At 44.4% G+C, this 14,389-nt stretch overlaps 1 protein-coding gene and 1 long non-coding RNA gene across 5 annotated transcripts in view; one reads left to right on the top strand and one right to left on the bottom strand.

The window, feature by feature from the left end:
• Nucleotides 1-385: 385 nt before the first annotated feature.
• On the bottom strand, nucleotides 386-9,604 carry LOC123937238. Its single transcript, XR_006817444.1, has 3 exons — nucleotides 9,379-9,604; nucleotides 3,030-3,163; nucleotides 386-678 (listed from the first exon to the last, which is right to left on the bottom strand). It is a non-coding gene; the product is annotated as an uncharacterized LOC123937238 (long non-coding RNA).
• Nucleotides 8,514-14,389, top strand: part of ARHGAP10 (Rho GTPase activating protein 10) — a 325,433-nt gene continuing 319,557 nt past the window's right edge. For 2 of the 4 annotated variants that reach the window (XR_006817443.1, XM_045997932.1), the window contains exon 1: nucleotides 8,514-8,956. Coding sequence is in view for 1 of the 4 variants with exons in the window: in XM_045997932.1 (XP_045853888.1) it covers nucleotides 8,803-8,956 (154 nt within the window). In the remaining 3 variants the exon portion in view is untranslated. The remainder of the gene's footprint in view (nucleotides 8,957-14,389) is intronic. The other 2 variants (XM_045997933.1, XM_045997934.1) reach the window with 2 other exon arrangements.

Genomic DNA, 14,389 nt, shown 5'->3' with positions numbered 1-14,389 from the left:
CTTGGTCACCTTTCAGATTTCCTTCTTGTCAAAGTAAGAACTCTGTTCATTATGTTCACTGCACATGTGTCTCATGCACTACTAGATGAGACCATGGCAGATCAAACACAGGGTGGAGGTCCAGGAATCCATCTTGTCTTAATTTAAAAAATCTCTTCCATGATGGGGGATCTGAGTGTCTCAGTCGGTTAAGCGTCTGACTCTTGATTTGAGGGTTGTGAGTTCAAGTCCTGCACTGGGAGTGTGGAGTGTGCATGCATGCATGCATGCATACATACATACATACATACATACATACATACATACATAAAATCTCTCTAATGCAATTATTTATTGTAAAACTCTTATTTCAAAATGACACACCCAGTGGAAAATTGTGAAAGGACAACAGCTTGGCATATCAGCCTTGGAACAGGAAGCTGGATAGACTGCCAGGCAGCAGGTCTCTTTTGACACTCTTGGCTGGAACAGATGAACTTTGTTTCTTTTGTCAGTGCTTTACTATGCTTCAGAGTCAAAGTCCTGGGAAAAAGAATCTGGTTGGCTGAGCTTAGGGCATGTGCCCTACCCTTGGCAATTGCAGGTCTGAGAGGAAGGATTAGCAGAAGGAATCTCCAGGGATCTCTTTGGATTCCCTAATGTGAAGCAGGCACATGAATTTTACCAAGACTCCATGCTCTGTGGGAAAATAATTACCAAGGTGAAAATCAGGATGCTCTTGGGAAGTGGGAAGGAAGGCTAAGCCTCCAAAGATGCCAGTATCCACCATTAAGAGCAAAAAAAAAGTGATCATTCTAATGGCATCAAAGCCCATGTACTCATTAATCTGTTGAGTTGATGTGTTGATTTATTTTACTATTTTGCAATTGTTAGATTGCCTCCTTTTGTTTTCTTTCTTGCAACAAATAGCCCTGAGCAGATACTTTTAAAAATAATTATTTTCTTAGGACAAATGATCAGGCCTGGAATTATTGGGTCTGAAGATAACACACGAGTATTTAAACCTTTTTCATTTTGTTTTACTGAAGTGCTGATGGACTCTGAAAGTATGCCTCTAGTCATTGTAGATTGGCTTTCCCATAATTGGATAATTGCCCAGTTGAAGGTCACCCTGTGAAACCTCTCTCAGGGTCATATCAGGGGCATTTGCAGTCCTGGGAAAAGCATACTCTTTAGAGCTCTCCTCTTTCCTTCTACTAATGTTTTTAAAATATCCATTGCTATCAGGATTCAACAAAGTATAAGATCTCTGCTTCGGTCAATTGATTCACACGTTATAGAAAAGAGGACAGCATTTGCTGGAGGGATCTGTGGGCAGTGCGGAGTGGCTGCTGATATGTATCAGCATATATAATAGGATATGCCCAGCTCCCTCTTCTCCCTGCCAAGTCTCTCCAAACCCAGAGGCAGGAAAATCAGTGATTTCACTGACAGGGCACTCCACCCAAGAAAGATACTGCTTGTGTGCTTTGGCCCACATGTTCTTTTTTTTTTTTTTAAGATTTTATTTATTTATTTGACAGACAGAGAGGCAGGCAGAGAGAGGAGGAAGCAGGCTCCCTGTGGAGTAGAGAGCCTGATGTGGGGCTCAATCCCACCTGAGCCGAAGGCAGAGGCTTTAACTCACTGAGCCACCCTGGCACCCTTTGGCCCACATGTTCTTGAGCCAGTTTCTTCTAACTCCAAATGTGAGCTGAATCCTTCAGAAGCAGCAGTGTGCTTTGTTTTATAATTATCCCTATGTTGCTTATTCCCCATGGCTAGAGTACACTGGATTATAGATGCCTTGAGATGAGGAATTGTCTCACTTTGGTGTTTCTTGTAACACTCTGCACAGTGCATTGCTCATTCCAGGTACTTAATATTTGCAACATATATTGTTTTAAGATTTTATTTATTTGTGTGTGTGTGTGAGAGAGAATGCCAGTGGGGGAGGGCAGAGGCAGAGGCAGAAAGAGAAGCAGACTCCCCACTGAGCAGGGAGCCCAAAGGGGGCTGGATACCAGGAGGCTGAGATCATGACTTGAGCAGAAGTCAGATGCTTTAACTGACAGAGCCACCCAAGTGCCCCAATATTTGCTGACTACCTTAAGTGGAATAGTTCTAGTACTTTCTTGGGGTCTAAATTCTTCCAAGTTATGTCTCAAGGTGCTAGAAAAGGTGAGCATCCCCTAAAAGCCATCGGGAAACGCTAGGGGGTTCTGAAACCCATGCTTAGCGATCCGGAGGAAAATTGCTAAGCCTGGTGCAGATGCCCATGGATGGGCACTTGCTCCCTTTCCAGGAGTTGTATCTTAGCCCATGGTGCTCCAGCCACATGGCCGTTTTGGTTTCTTGTACTAGCTCTCTGATCAAGTTTCACTGGGCATGTTTCTCCCCCTCTAGATCATATCCACTTAACCGGCACTCATTAAATCCTTGTTCTTCAGATCTCAGCTCAGTTGTTAATTTCTCAGAAAAGGCCAAATTCCTGTTATATATAGCATCATGGACAGCTTTCCTTCCTAGCACTTATCAGTGATTTCATTGAATATTTATATTTGTAATTATTTAATATGTTCCTTCTCCCTGACTGGAGACAATAATCCATTAGAGCATGAATTGTACCTTTCGCAGAAAGTGCTCATTTAGTTTACTTTGTCTTCCTGGTTCTAGGGTCCTCTCTGGCATATAGTGGGTACTGTGTTAACATTAGAGGCACGAGTAATAATTTCTCCACAGCACACACATGTACCCAATGCACTCCTGGGAGATATAGAGTATATTGGTCAGGATTCTCCAGAGAATCAGAACCAACCAATGCGATATGTAAAAATACATGTTTTTATTGTGGTTATAAATATTTATATTATTTTTATTGTGGTAAAATACACATAACTTAAAGTCTACCATTTTTAGCCATTTTAAGTGCACAGGTTAGTGGGATTAAGTATATTCACATTGTTGTACAACTTTCACCATTATATTTTATAGATTCCTCATTACCAACTCATTATACAACATCATCATATTCTGGTAGATTAACCAACCTTCAGCTCAAAGGATTTATATATACAATACCAAGAAGTCCTATGATCTTCCATTTGCAAGCTGAAGAACCGGGACAGCCAGTGGTGAAATCCCAGTCCATGTCTGAAGGCAGGAGACCCAGGAGCACCAGTGTCTGGGGGTAGGAGAAGATGGACATCTCAACTCAAAAAGAGAAAGGGAATTTACCCTTCCTCTACCTTTTTGTTTTATTTCTGCCCTCAATAGACTGCATGATGCCTACCTGCAGTGGTCACCCCCAGCTCAAAGGGTAGCCCCTGGGTGGCCTAAGCAACTTGGCATTACCCCTACCCTGCCTCAGTGAGCATTTGAGGGAGAAGCCTCTGGGTTTAACTGAGATAGGTCATGGCAGTCTTCTAAACTGGTTTGATGCCCTGATGGAAGTAGTTGTGATAGGGGAGCATCTTTCTAGTGTAGGAAGTGACATTGTTTATAGGCAAATCTGGAAATGATGAAGCCATTCGATTCTCAGAAAGGAAGTGTCCCAAGAGGCTAAAGTCAATACTTAGCTGGTGCAGAGCTGAACAAATCACAGAAAAGTGAAGCTGGAATGGTGATAAATCTACAGAACCCTGTCTTAGTTTAGTGATATGTTCCAATAATTTCTCGTTTACATTATTTTGACAATTCTCCCCTTAATACTTGTGAGAAAAAGCAGTCTGATACAATTTGGAAGACACTCAGAGATTTATCTTGCATTTCTTTATATCATTTATGTTTTGCCATAGCTATAATTTATGGGCCTCACTCATAAAGCTGTCACCCTGCAGCAGAGATGTTAGGTCTCTGCTCAAAATCTGTTGTCCTTTTTCTCTTTGTAAAAAAAATTCAAGTTTCACTTAGGCAACAGTGTACTTGGATAAAACCCCACCTTTTCTGGGGACTGTGGAATCCTCTTAGCCTATCTACTTCTGGACTCTTGGATAAAAGACCACCTTTTCCATTTTCCCTTGCAGTGAAACAGTGAAGTGTGGCCATGTGACTAAGTTCTGGCTAATGAGATAAATACAAAAATGTCTGGGACCTGCTGGAAGGCTGACCAAAGTGCTGACTTAGCAGGGGGGAGTACACTTTTATCCTTTCCCTTCCTCCTTCACAGAGGGAGCTCTAAGAGCCTCCTTGTATTATGAGGTGAAACTGAGGATGGAACCCAATGCTTCCCTGGGAACTGTGGAATCCTCTTAGACTATCTACTTCTGGACTTCCTGTACATGAGAGAGAAATAAACTCCTTATGGTTTAAACTACTGTTATTTTACATTTCCCTGTTACAGTGTGTCTGAACCTATTTCTAACTGACTCAGCCTGAAACATATCCAAAGATTAAGTAGAAGCCATGTTTGAGTTTATATATGGTAACTTTGTTACTCATCAGGGAAAGACAACATTGTATGTAGCAAAACCTACATAAAGAGAAGATTTCATCTGTATTAACTTCTATTTTTATCTAGACTGGAACCTGACAAAATTGCATTGTTTCAAATCCTTAGCTAATCCAAGCATTCAGCAAAGCATAAGAATGCTTACCTGACATACATACTTGAATGTCTCCCAGGCATCTAAAAATGAGTCTGAAACTGAAAATGATCTTGCCCATTCCAGTCATCATTAATTACCACCACCACATGGACTTCTCTATCCCCTGTTTTCCTTTCTGTGAATGTTCAGTGAAGTTCATATCCACCCACCTTACTTACCATGACAAGAGCCTGGGGGCCATCTTTCACACCCTCCTCTTTTCTAATACCCAGGCCATTGTCAACTCCCAGAATCTCCCTCTACAATATATTTTGATCTATTTCTGTCTCCACTGTTACTTAGAGGTTAACACTTTCCCATTTCTTGCTCACACCGCTCCAAAAGCCATCCTTCTGGACTCCCATTCTCCACCCAGCAGCTAGAGAGAAAACACAAACCAAATCACATCCCCATCATGCTGAGATATCTTTAAAGGCTCCCAATAGCATTACAATACAGTCCAAAATCATAAATATGGCCTATGAGGCTCCGTGCAATTGGACCCTTTCCTCCCCTCCACCACCTGTGTTATCTTGAGCCAGTTTCTCTCACTGACCATGCTTTAGCTGCCTGACCTCTTTTCTCTCTTGAATGTACCAGACTCTTTCCCATTCCAGAGGCTTCCACAGGCTGGTTCCATGCCTGGACTACTTTGCTCTCAAAGCCCTCTATTTAATGGTGAATTTCTACTGATTCTTCTGGTCACTGATTAAATGACACTTCTATTAAATCTTCCTGACCCCACTCTTGATTTTTTTTTTTAATTTTTATTTATCTGACAGACAGAGATCACAAGTAGGTAGAGAGGCAGGCAGAGAGAGAGAGGAGAAGCAGGCTCCCCGCCAAGCAGTGAGCCCCATGCAGAGCTCGATCCCAGGACCCTGGGATCATGACCTGAGCGGAAGGCAGAGGCTTAACCCACTGAGCCACCCAGGCGCCCCTCCACTCTTGATTTTTATCAGGCCCTCGATTATAATCTCTCACACACTCTAACTGTATGGAACTTTCATTTTAAATTATATATATATTTGTGTTTTGGGGGTGGGGGTGGGGGGTGGTAGTTAACGTGTCATTTTCCCTCCAGAGAACAAAAGCCCAGTGAGGACAGACACTGTCTGTTTTGTGTACTGCTGTATCACCAGCACTTAACACATAGTACATAATACGTATAGAAACTTAACAAATATTTGTGGGAAGAATGAATTAATGAACAAAAATGAGACCTAGGAACCCAGTGGTATCTGCTTTTGTGACCACTTTCTTTGAATTCTGTCTTATGTGGTTTTAGAATAGATTCTGTTGCCCTGCCCCCCCCATTTTCCCCATATTGATGGAATGTAATCTTCATCTCCTCTTCCTCCTGTCTTTTCAGCCTACCCTCCAAACTTCCTCCTCCTTCTAGTGATCATCAGTATCATGACTTTCAGCAGGTACTTTACAAAAACAATTTTATTAAATCTTTTCAACCAACTTGCAGTTGCAAATTCATCTTCTCCATGCCATGGATGGCAAGCCTGAGATTTAGAGAAAATTCACCTTTGCCAAACTGGCAAAACTGCTATGTAGTAAAGGTGACTAGGAGCTCCTAAATTTCTATCTTTCCACTCCACCATAAGGTTTCCCTTCACTTGGGCATACTCGTTCTTTCTAGTTACTGATCATATCTACTAGGCACTGCATAAGATGTAATTGAATAAAGCTAAACTACTTAGGCCTTCCACTCCTGGTGATCACAGTAGACCTGTTGAGTGCTGAATTAAGATTCATATTCACCCGCTCTTTAACACTGTTTTGGGGTGTGCACGTGTAAAGACAGAGGTAGCAATGTTTTTGTGATGTTGCAAAATTGTTTTAAACAACTCATTTTCCTCCTTCAAATATTTAAATATCTAAAGAAGAAGCGGCCACACTGAATGAACCAGAATTTTTGTGGCTGGGAGTAGAAACTAATAAGGAGAGAGAGGAATTTTTGGAATAGCCCCCACTCCCTTTTTTAACTTTGTAATTCAGGTATTCCACCTATTAAAATGTACAATTTAATGATTTTCGGTATAGTTACAGAGTTGTGCAATCATTACCAAAATCTAAGTTTCTTTTCATCATCCCCAAAGGAAACACTCTACCCCCACACCACCATCCAGACTCTGGCAATAACTCATCCACTTTCTGACTCTACAGATTTCCTTGTTCTGGACATTTCAAATGAATTGAATAATATATATGGTCTTTTATGACTGGTTTCTTTCACTTACATGTTTTCCAGGTTCACTGTGTTGTAGCATGGATCAGTAAATTTTTTCTAATATCCCATTAGTAGATTAATATTCTGCTATATGGATACACACATTTTCTTTATCCCTCCATTCATCAGTTGTTGGACTTTAGGGTTGATTCCATTTTTCGGCTCTTATGAACAATGCTACTGCGAAGGAATATTTGTACAGACATAGGATTTCATTTCTCTTGGTTATATACCCAAAGAGTGGAGTTACTGGCTTACGGGTTATTTTTATGTCTAGTACATTGAGGAGTATCTGCAGCCTCTGTGTATGAGGATAAGGTTAGGGTTTTGTCTAGAGGATTGAGTCAGTTTCTGTTTTGCCAGGTCCTCACGGCTTGTTTACATCCCTTTTATTCTTGTATCTTTCTCCCTTTATTTGCCTCTTCTCTCCTCTATGTAGAATCCAGCCCCCTGCTGATTTTAGTAGGAACTGAAGCTTTCAATGCCTAAAAGTTATTTGTAAAACATTTTGAACTCTCTGGAGGATGGACGTTACAGCAATAATGTTTATCTGTTTTTCTTTGGGTCCGCAGCACGCGGTGCTATTTTGTAACAAAAGAGCTCAGTGAGTAGGAGGCTTATTTAACTTGTTCCTGAGGGTTACACTCCAACAACATGCTGTCCAAACAGATTCTTAATTACCCAGAGCCGAGCCTGAACGTTTTAAACAAGCAGTTTGAAGTTTCTTGGAGGATATTAACATCTTTAATAAACCTGGGTATGTAAACATATGTTGAGAGCTTGTGGAAAATGTATGTAGAGTTCCTGGTGTGTGCCTGGCACATAATTGCTTAATAAATTGCTCGTTGCCACTATAAAAAGTTGCCGTAACGAACAACCGATTTAAGTACAAATCTCAACTACTTAAAATATCTTTTTTTGGAGACACATTTGAGTTCTGTTTCAGAATACATAGGATACTTTTCTATGAGTGCTGACATAAATTCTCATTTAATCGTCACCCCCACCTCGTGAAACCTGGCATGTTTTCCAGTGGTTATTTTTAGAACAATAAAGATCATCTCCACCTACCCAAGCAAATTTAATCTGAATACAACAGACAACTCCTCAGTGGTTTATCCACCCGCTCCCTCCCTCCAAATCCTTCTGTGTAGAAGCGCAGAAGAATGTAATAGGAGCCGCTGGCCCCCAAGCTCTCCCTGCTCGGGTAAAGCTTTCAATTAAAGCGGAGATTTAACATGCATTTTACTTGAGATGAAGAACGGGAATAAGGAAAAGCGAGCCCTGCGTGCGAGAACTTCCACAGCTCCGGGTCGTTCCCAGAATAAATGAGATCAATGAGTCAATAGTTTGCCCTCTCAAGTCAGACATCTGAGCGCGATCTCCCGGCTGAGGGGATTAGAGGCTGCTAGGAAGACACCTCTTCCCAGTTCTGGTCGAGCTCCTGGCCTCGCGGAGCTGACTTTGAGTCACCCCAAGAAGGGAGCCGGAGAAAGGGGAGGGGCACGCGCCCCGGGGGTGGAGGAGAGCCGCGGGACGAAATTCTAGACCGAGCGAGGCTCGGAAGGAAGAGGAGGGGCAACTGCGCGTGGGGAAGAGGAGAAGAGGGTGCTGGGGAAGGGAAAGGAAGGGAGGGAGGAAGAAGGAAGGCGGAGGATAAAGAAGGGGGCGAGTGGGGGCGGGGGCGCGAGGCGGGCCGGGGAGGCGCCCGGGGCGGGCCGGCTCGCGCCTCGGGGAGGGTGTGCGGCGCGGGGGCCGGGTGGGGCGGGGCCGCGGGCGCCCGGGGCTCGGCTGGGGCTGCCGGGATTGGGGCGCCGCGGTTCTTGCTCGCCTCGGCGGCCGGGCTCAGCTCCGAGGGACACGTCTGTGCCGCGCTCGCTCGGGGCCGCGCGCCTCTCCGGGACTTCCTGCCCGCGCGCCCTGCACCTGGCCACGGCTCCGCAGCCCGGCTCCGTCTTGTAGTGCGCGGCGGGCGGGCGGCGGACCGCGGCAGTCATGGGGCTGCAGCCCCTGGAGTTCAGCGACTGCTACCTGGACAGCCCGTGGTTCAGGGAGAGGATCCGCGCCCATGAAGCGGAGCTCGAGAGGACCAACAAGTTCATAAAAGAGCTCATCAAGGACGGGAAGAACCTCATCGCAGCGACCAAAAGTAAGGGGGACGTGGGCGCGGGCAGGCTGCGGCGCGGCGAGGCCGGGAGGAGCCTCTGAGGGAGGGAGACAGGCAGTCGCGTGCTTGGGGTCAGCCGGCCGCGGAACAGGAGACTGGGGACTGGGAGGCCCCGGGCTTTCTCCTGCCCGGCTCCCCAGGCAGCGGGTGGCAAGTCCCCTTTCCCGCCCCTCGTGCTTTAGCAGCGGCCAGAGGCGGGAGCTGTGCGTGGGAGCGCGCCGCCTGCAGCCGGGTACCCCTCGGTGCCTGCAGTTCCCTGCCCTACCCGCCCGAGGTCAGGTGGGATTGCGCCCTAAAGCTGTTTCACTAGTTTTGCCTCGTGATCTCTCCAGAGGACTTTCCTGGGGATTCTTTGAAAACCCGCTGCGTGATTTACTTAAAAGTCCCTTCAACTGCACCCTTACCGTATCATTTTCTGATCTTTTCGGATAGTTTCAGTCCGGATCCTCCACTGTGCTAAACCAGAAAGTTCACCTGGCGTTGTGCTGCTTTCCGCACATTCTTTCCCTCCTGAGCTGGGGAGGGTTCAAAGATTGGTACTTGAAAGGGTGAGCAGGCAAGCCTACCCTTTGGCCGGAGCGAGCGTTGCTTGCCACTAGGGAATTCCACCCACGTCGGGTTTGATGCCTTCCTCCCTGGTTCTTTTCTGCTTTTTGAAAAACTAGGAAGTGGCCACCGGGGAAATAGATCTCAATAGATAACATCTGTATCTGAGGATAGTTTAGGAGGGAGAAGGTCTAAAATTCTTGCTGAAACACGGAGTTGGTGATGCTGCTGGATGGGGGTGGGGGGGTGGTGGGGAGCCTTAACTCCAGTGAGCAGCTGGGCGTTCTGAGCACACCTGTTGTCCATAACCCTTCTCAGGATGCCTGTGAGTGTCCTCTTAGGAAGACAGCAGACAAGGGACAGGGCAGTACCCAGCCTCACAAGTCTGTGTTGTTAGGGTCTTTATCACTTTTCTAGTTTCTCAGTTCAGTAATTCCCAGCTTTGGGAGTTAGTCCCTTGTACACTTGTTTGTAGACATCACCTCTAGGAAAAATACTCCGTATCACTCCCCCCCACCACCATTTTTCATTAAGGAAGATTAAAATATACTGAACAAACTGTCTCAAGAACCCAGCACAGTGCCTGGAACAGTAAATATTCATTTAATGAACGAGTTGAAATAAGTTTTTTTTTTTTTTAATTTTATTTATTTATTTGACAGACAGAGATCATATGTAGGCAGAGAGGCAGCCAGAGGGAGAGAGGAGGGGAAGCAGGCTCCCTGTTGAGCAGAGAGCCCGATGCGGGGCTCGATCCCAGGACCCTGGGACCATGACCTGGGCCGAAGGCAGAGGCTTTAACCCACTGAGCCACCCAGGTTCCCCCTGAAATAAGTTTTAATGGGAAGAATTTAGTGAGCCATCCCTGTAATTTTGGAAGCAAGTCATTGCTCCGGATGATGTCTAAGGTTCCTTTTGGTTCTGTGACCTTGTTGGTGATGCAAAATGAGGATTGGGAATCACTTTGTTTGGGATATGTGACAAGTGGGCCTCTTTGGTTGATGGCAGTCCAGTGTCTTGGCATTAGGCATGGGTTTTGGGTGGGAAGTAGGGAGGGGTTATAAATAGGGAGGCAGGAGTGACAAAGGCAGTGTGTGTGTGTGTGTGTGTGTGTGTGTGTGTGTGTGTGTGTACACGTACACATGAGCACCCCTGAGAACATGAGGGAGAGATCTCCTTCCTCTGTACTTGGTGTTAACCAGTGTCACACATGTGTACGTGTGTACATACACATGTATGTACATATACATGTACGTACACATGAGCACCCCTGAGAACATGAGGGAGAGATCTCCTTCCTCTGTTACTTGGTGTTAACCAGGGGAGTGTACATTCTCTCTTACTGGCTATAGCAGCTCCCTCTGGAGTTAGGATGATGAGGAGGGAGTCTTTGGTATGGGGAGAGGCAGATGGCAAAGCGAGTTTGGCCACTGGTAGAAAACTATTTATGTGACTGCATGTAAGCTCTTTTGCCAACAGGACACATGCCTGATGTTCCAGCAGCAGCTGGTGCATCTGGGGCAGCTGTCAGCCTTCCTCCCCAGAATGTAGATTTTCTTGAATTTGTCAACTGCTGTCTTACTCCTTTTGATTCTTGTCCTTTACCATAAGAAACATAATTTATAATCATGATTAAGAGAGCAACCCGAGGGGGCACCTGAGTGGCTCAGTGGGTTAAGCCTCTGCCTTTGACTCAGGTCATGATCCCAGGGTCCTGGGATTGAGCCCTGAGTCGGGCTCTCTGCTCATCGGGGAGACTGCTTCTCCCTCTCTTTCTGCCTGCCTCTCTGCCTACTTGTGATCTATGTCTGTCAAATAAATGAATAAAATCTTAAAAAAAAAAAAAGAGAGAGCAATCCGAAAGTATCTTTTTTCTCATTATATTTGATTAACTTAAAGCCCTTCCCAGAAGACAACAAAAAACCAGCTTTAGCTCACATACTTTAGGCCAGTTAGGAAGACCCTGCATTTGCCCAACTTGCTCTTCCAAGTGTAGTTCTAGTTCATATCAAAGACTACGAGCACCTGACTTAAGTCAGGACACCTGTGTTTAATTCACCTTTCCTGTTGGTTAGGGCCTGGCCACATGACAGCTGAACAGGTCACTTAATTATTTTGTGTTTGGTTTCTCTTGTTCTACTTCTTAGAGGTACTGGTAAGGTTCTGCAGTGTTTGGAAATTGCAGTGTAGGTCAGTCATTTGCCTAACCAGTTGAGCCTTTCTAACATCTGCGAGTCAAGAAGTCAAGGAAGGGGCGCCTGGGTGGCTCAGTGGGGTAGGCCGCTACCTTTGGCTCGGGTTATGATCTCAGGGTCCTGGGATCAAGTCCCGCATCAGGCTCTCTGCTCAGCAGCGAGCCTGCTTCCCTCTCTCTCTCTCTGCCTGCCTCTCTGTCTACTTGTGATCTCTGTCAAATAAATAAATAAAATCTTAAAAAAAAAAGTCAAGGAAGGACATGAGGTGGGGAGAGGGGCTGCAGAAAGAACAGTAATCACCTGGGTCAGACTGATTCTATTTTCAGGTGTCTTATATTCCGTTGTGCGTAAATGGCATTTGGTGCATTTTCAGAATTGTGAGTTTAAGTGATTTGTTTTTAATTGCCCTGTAAGATGTCTCCTGCATGCACTAAATACTTGTTGGCTTTATGTAGTTTTGATGTCTTGATGCTTTGAGTATTCCATAAATATTTAAAGAAATTGGAGGTGGCTCTGTGGGACTTGAAGGCTTACTGCTGAGTTCAGTGATGCAGCAATCAGCAAATATTTAGCATCTATGATTCATTAAATATTGGGATTGAGATACGAAGAGGTAATAAGACAGAAACCCTTGTCCTTGAGTTTATCATCATGTACTTGAATTCAGCCCAATTTAGGGAATGTGTTTGAACTCCTGTAGCATTGTGCTAATTTCTTTTTTTTTTTTTAAAGATTTTATTTATTTATTTGACAGACAGAGATCACAAGTAGGCAGAGAGGTAGGCAGAGAGAGAGGAGGAAGCAGGCTCCCCACGGAGCAGAGAGCCAGATGCGGGGCTCGATCCCAGGACCCTGGGATCATGACCTGAGCTGAAGGCAGAGGCTTTAACCCACTGAGCCACCCACGCACCCCGCATTGTGCTAATTTCTTAAACAAAGGATACCGAGACACACACATATTAAAAGGTTAACGGGTGCCTGGGTGGCTCAGTCATTAAGTGACTGACTCTTGGTTTGGGCTCAGGTCATGGTCTCAGGGTCCTGGTATTGAGCCCTGTGTTGAGCTCCGCTCTCAGCACAGAGTCTGCTGGAGATTCTCTCCTTCTCCTCCCACCCCCCTCCCCCACTGCATGCTCTCTCTTTCAAATAAGCAAATATTTTTCTTTCTTTTTTTTTTTTTTTTAAAGATTTTATTTATTTGACAGAGCAAGAGAGGGAGAAAGAGAGCACAAGTAAGGGGAGTGGGAGAGGAAGAAGCAGGCTTCCTGCTGAGCAGGGAGCCCGGCTTTGGGCTTGATCCCAGGACCCTGAGATCATGACCTGAGCCACACAGGCACCCCGTAAATAAATGTTAAAAATAAATAAAAGTTTAAAAATATAGTGACGAGCAAGTATTCTAACTCTGCCAGAAACAAGAGTTTGTTGTAGGTTAGAATAAAGACATGTGACTGGCAATTTGGGCAATTGTTTTAAGGAAGGAATAGAACCTTGTAGAACTTGTCAGATTGAAAACAGCTGAGAAGAAACCGGAACACCACAGTGCTTAAGGACCATGAGGAGACCAGTTAGGAATGAGATGAAGGGAGAGGTCAGTTTCAGATTATGGAGGGTCATAAAATCGAGGTGAGGAATGTGGACTTTATCCTGTGGAGAATCACTGAGGTTTGTCAGCAGATGGCTGACATAGTGGGAGAGAGTTGATTTTGAGATAGGATTTGACGTCTGTTTGTAGGGTGGACATAACAGTGGGGGTAGGCGGGAGCTACAGAGAAGTCTGGGATCACTGATTTATGTGGTACATTTGGAGATCATTCACTCAGTTCAGTGGGGTCTTTGTTTAAATTGATTTTTTGGTCTTTTTTCTTTTTCACGCCTTTCCTTTCCTAGAATAACCAGTGTCCTCTTTTAATACAGTCTTTCCTTTTATAAGCCTTCATGTGCTGTCTGTATAGTTTCAGATGCTTATGATTCATAGAAATGTTTAGCTTATTTGCCAGGAACAGAAATAGGCCATATATGCTTTTCTCACAAATTTTACATTAGGCAGTCTTGAGAGAATTTGTTCTGTTTTCAGAAGGAAAATTTTTTTTCAAAGCAAATAGTCCTTACAGTTATTAAACACTTATACAGTAATATAAAATGTTCTTTAGTAAGCTTAGATTGTCTAGCTCTCTTGATGTGTGTTAAGCTGGAGAGCCCTTCATAAGTGAGCCTGCTTTTAGCACAGATATGGAGAAGGGTATTAGTGGCACCCAATCCTAGGATTGGAGTCTTCCAAGTCTTGGTTTTAGTAATTTTTTAAGGTCTTGGTATTTTAATCTTTGCTTTGCTTTTTCCTTTAATATTTCCTTGATTTTTGCCTTGCTTTCTTTAGGACAACATAAAAGTTACTTCTTGCTTCCTTTATGTTAAATGTTTCAGAGAAATTGTTCACGCGATAATCCCTTTTAGGGGAAATTTCCCAAGTTGCTATTGAATTGGAATATACAGAAGTTTGGAAGACTTAAAAGAATTTCACTTTGCCAACTTGAGGCTCAGTTTCCTTATTTGTAAAATGGGACTGTTGCCGAAAGCCCAGTCTGAGGATTAAATAAAATGGTGTGAAAGTGTTTTGCAGACACACTTATAGAAGGTTTGGGTAGACTCTATTGTTTGCCCAGCCAGCATTATTCTT

The sequence above is a fragment of the Meles meles genome, chromosome 2, assembly GCF_922984935.1.
Source record: "Meles meles chromosome 2, mMelMel3.1 paternal haplotype, whole genome shotgun sequence".
NCBI lineage: Eukaryota > Metazoa > Chordata > Mammalia > Carnivora > Mustelidae > Meles > Meles meles.
Note: the sequence above shows the minus strand (reverse complement) of the source record. Positions and strands in the feature narration are given on the sequence as shown.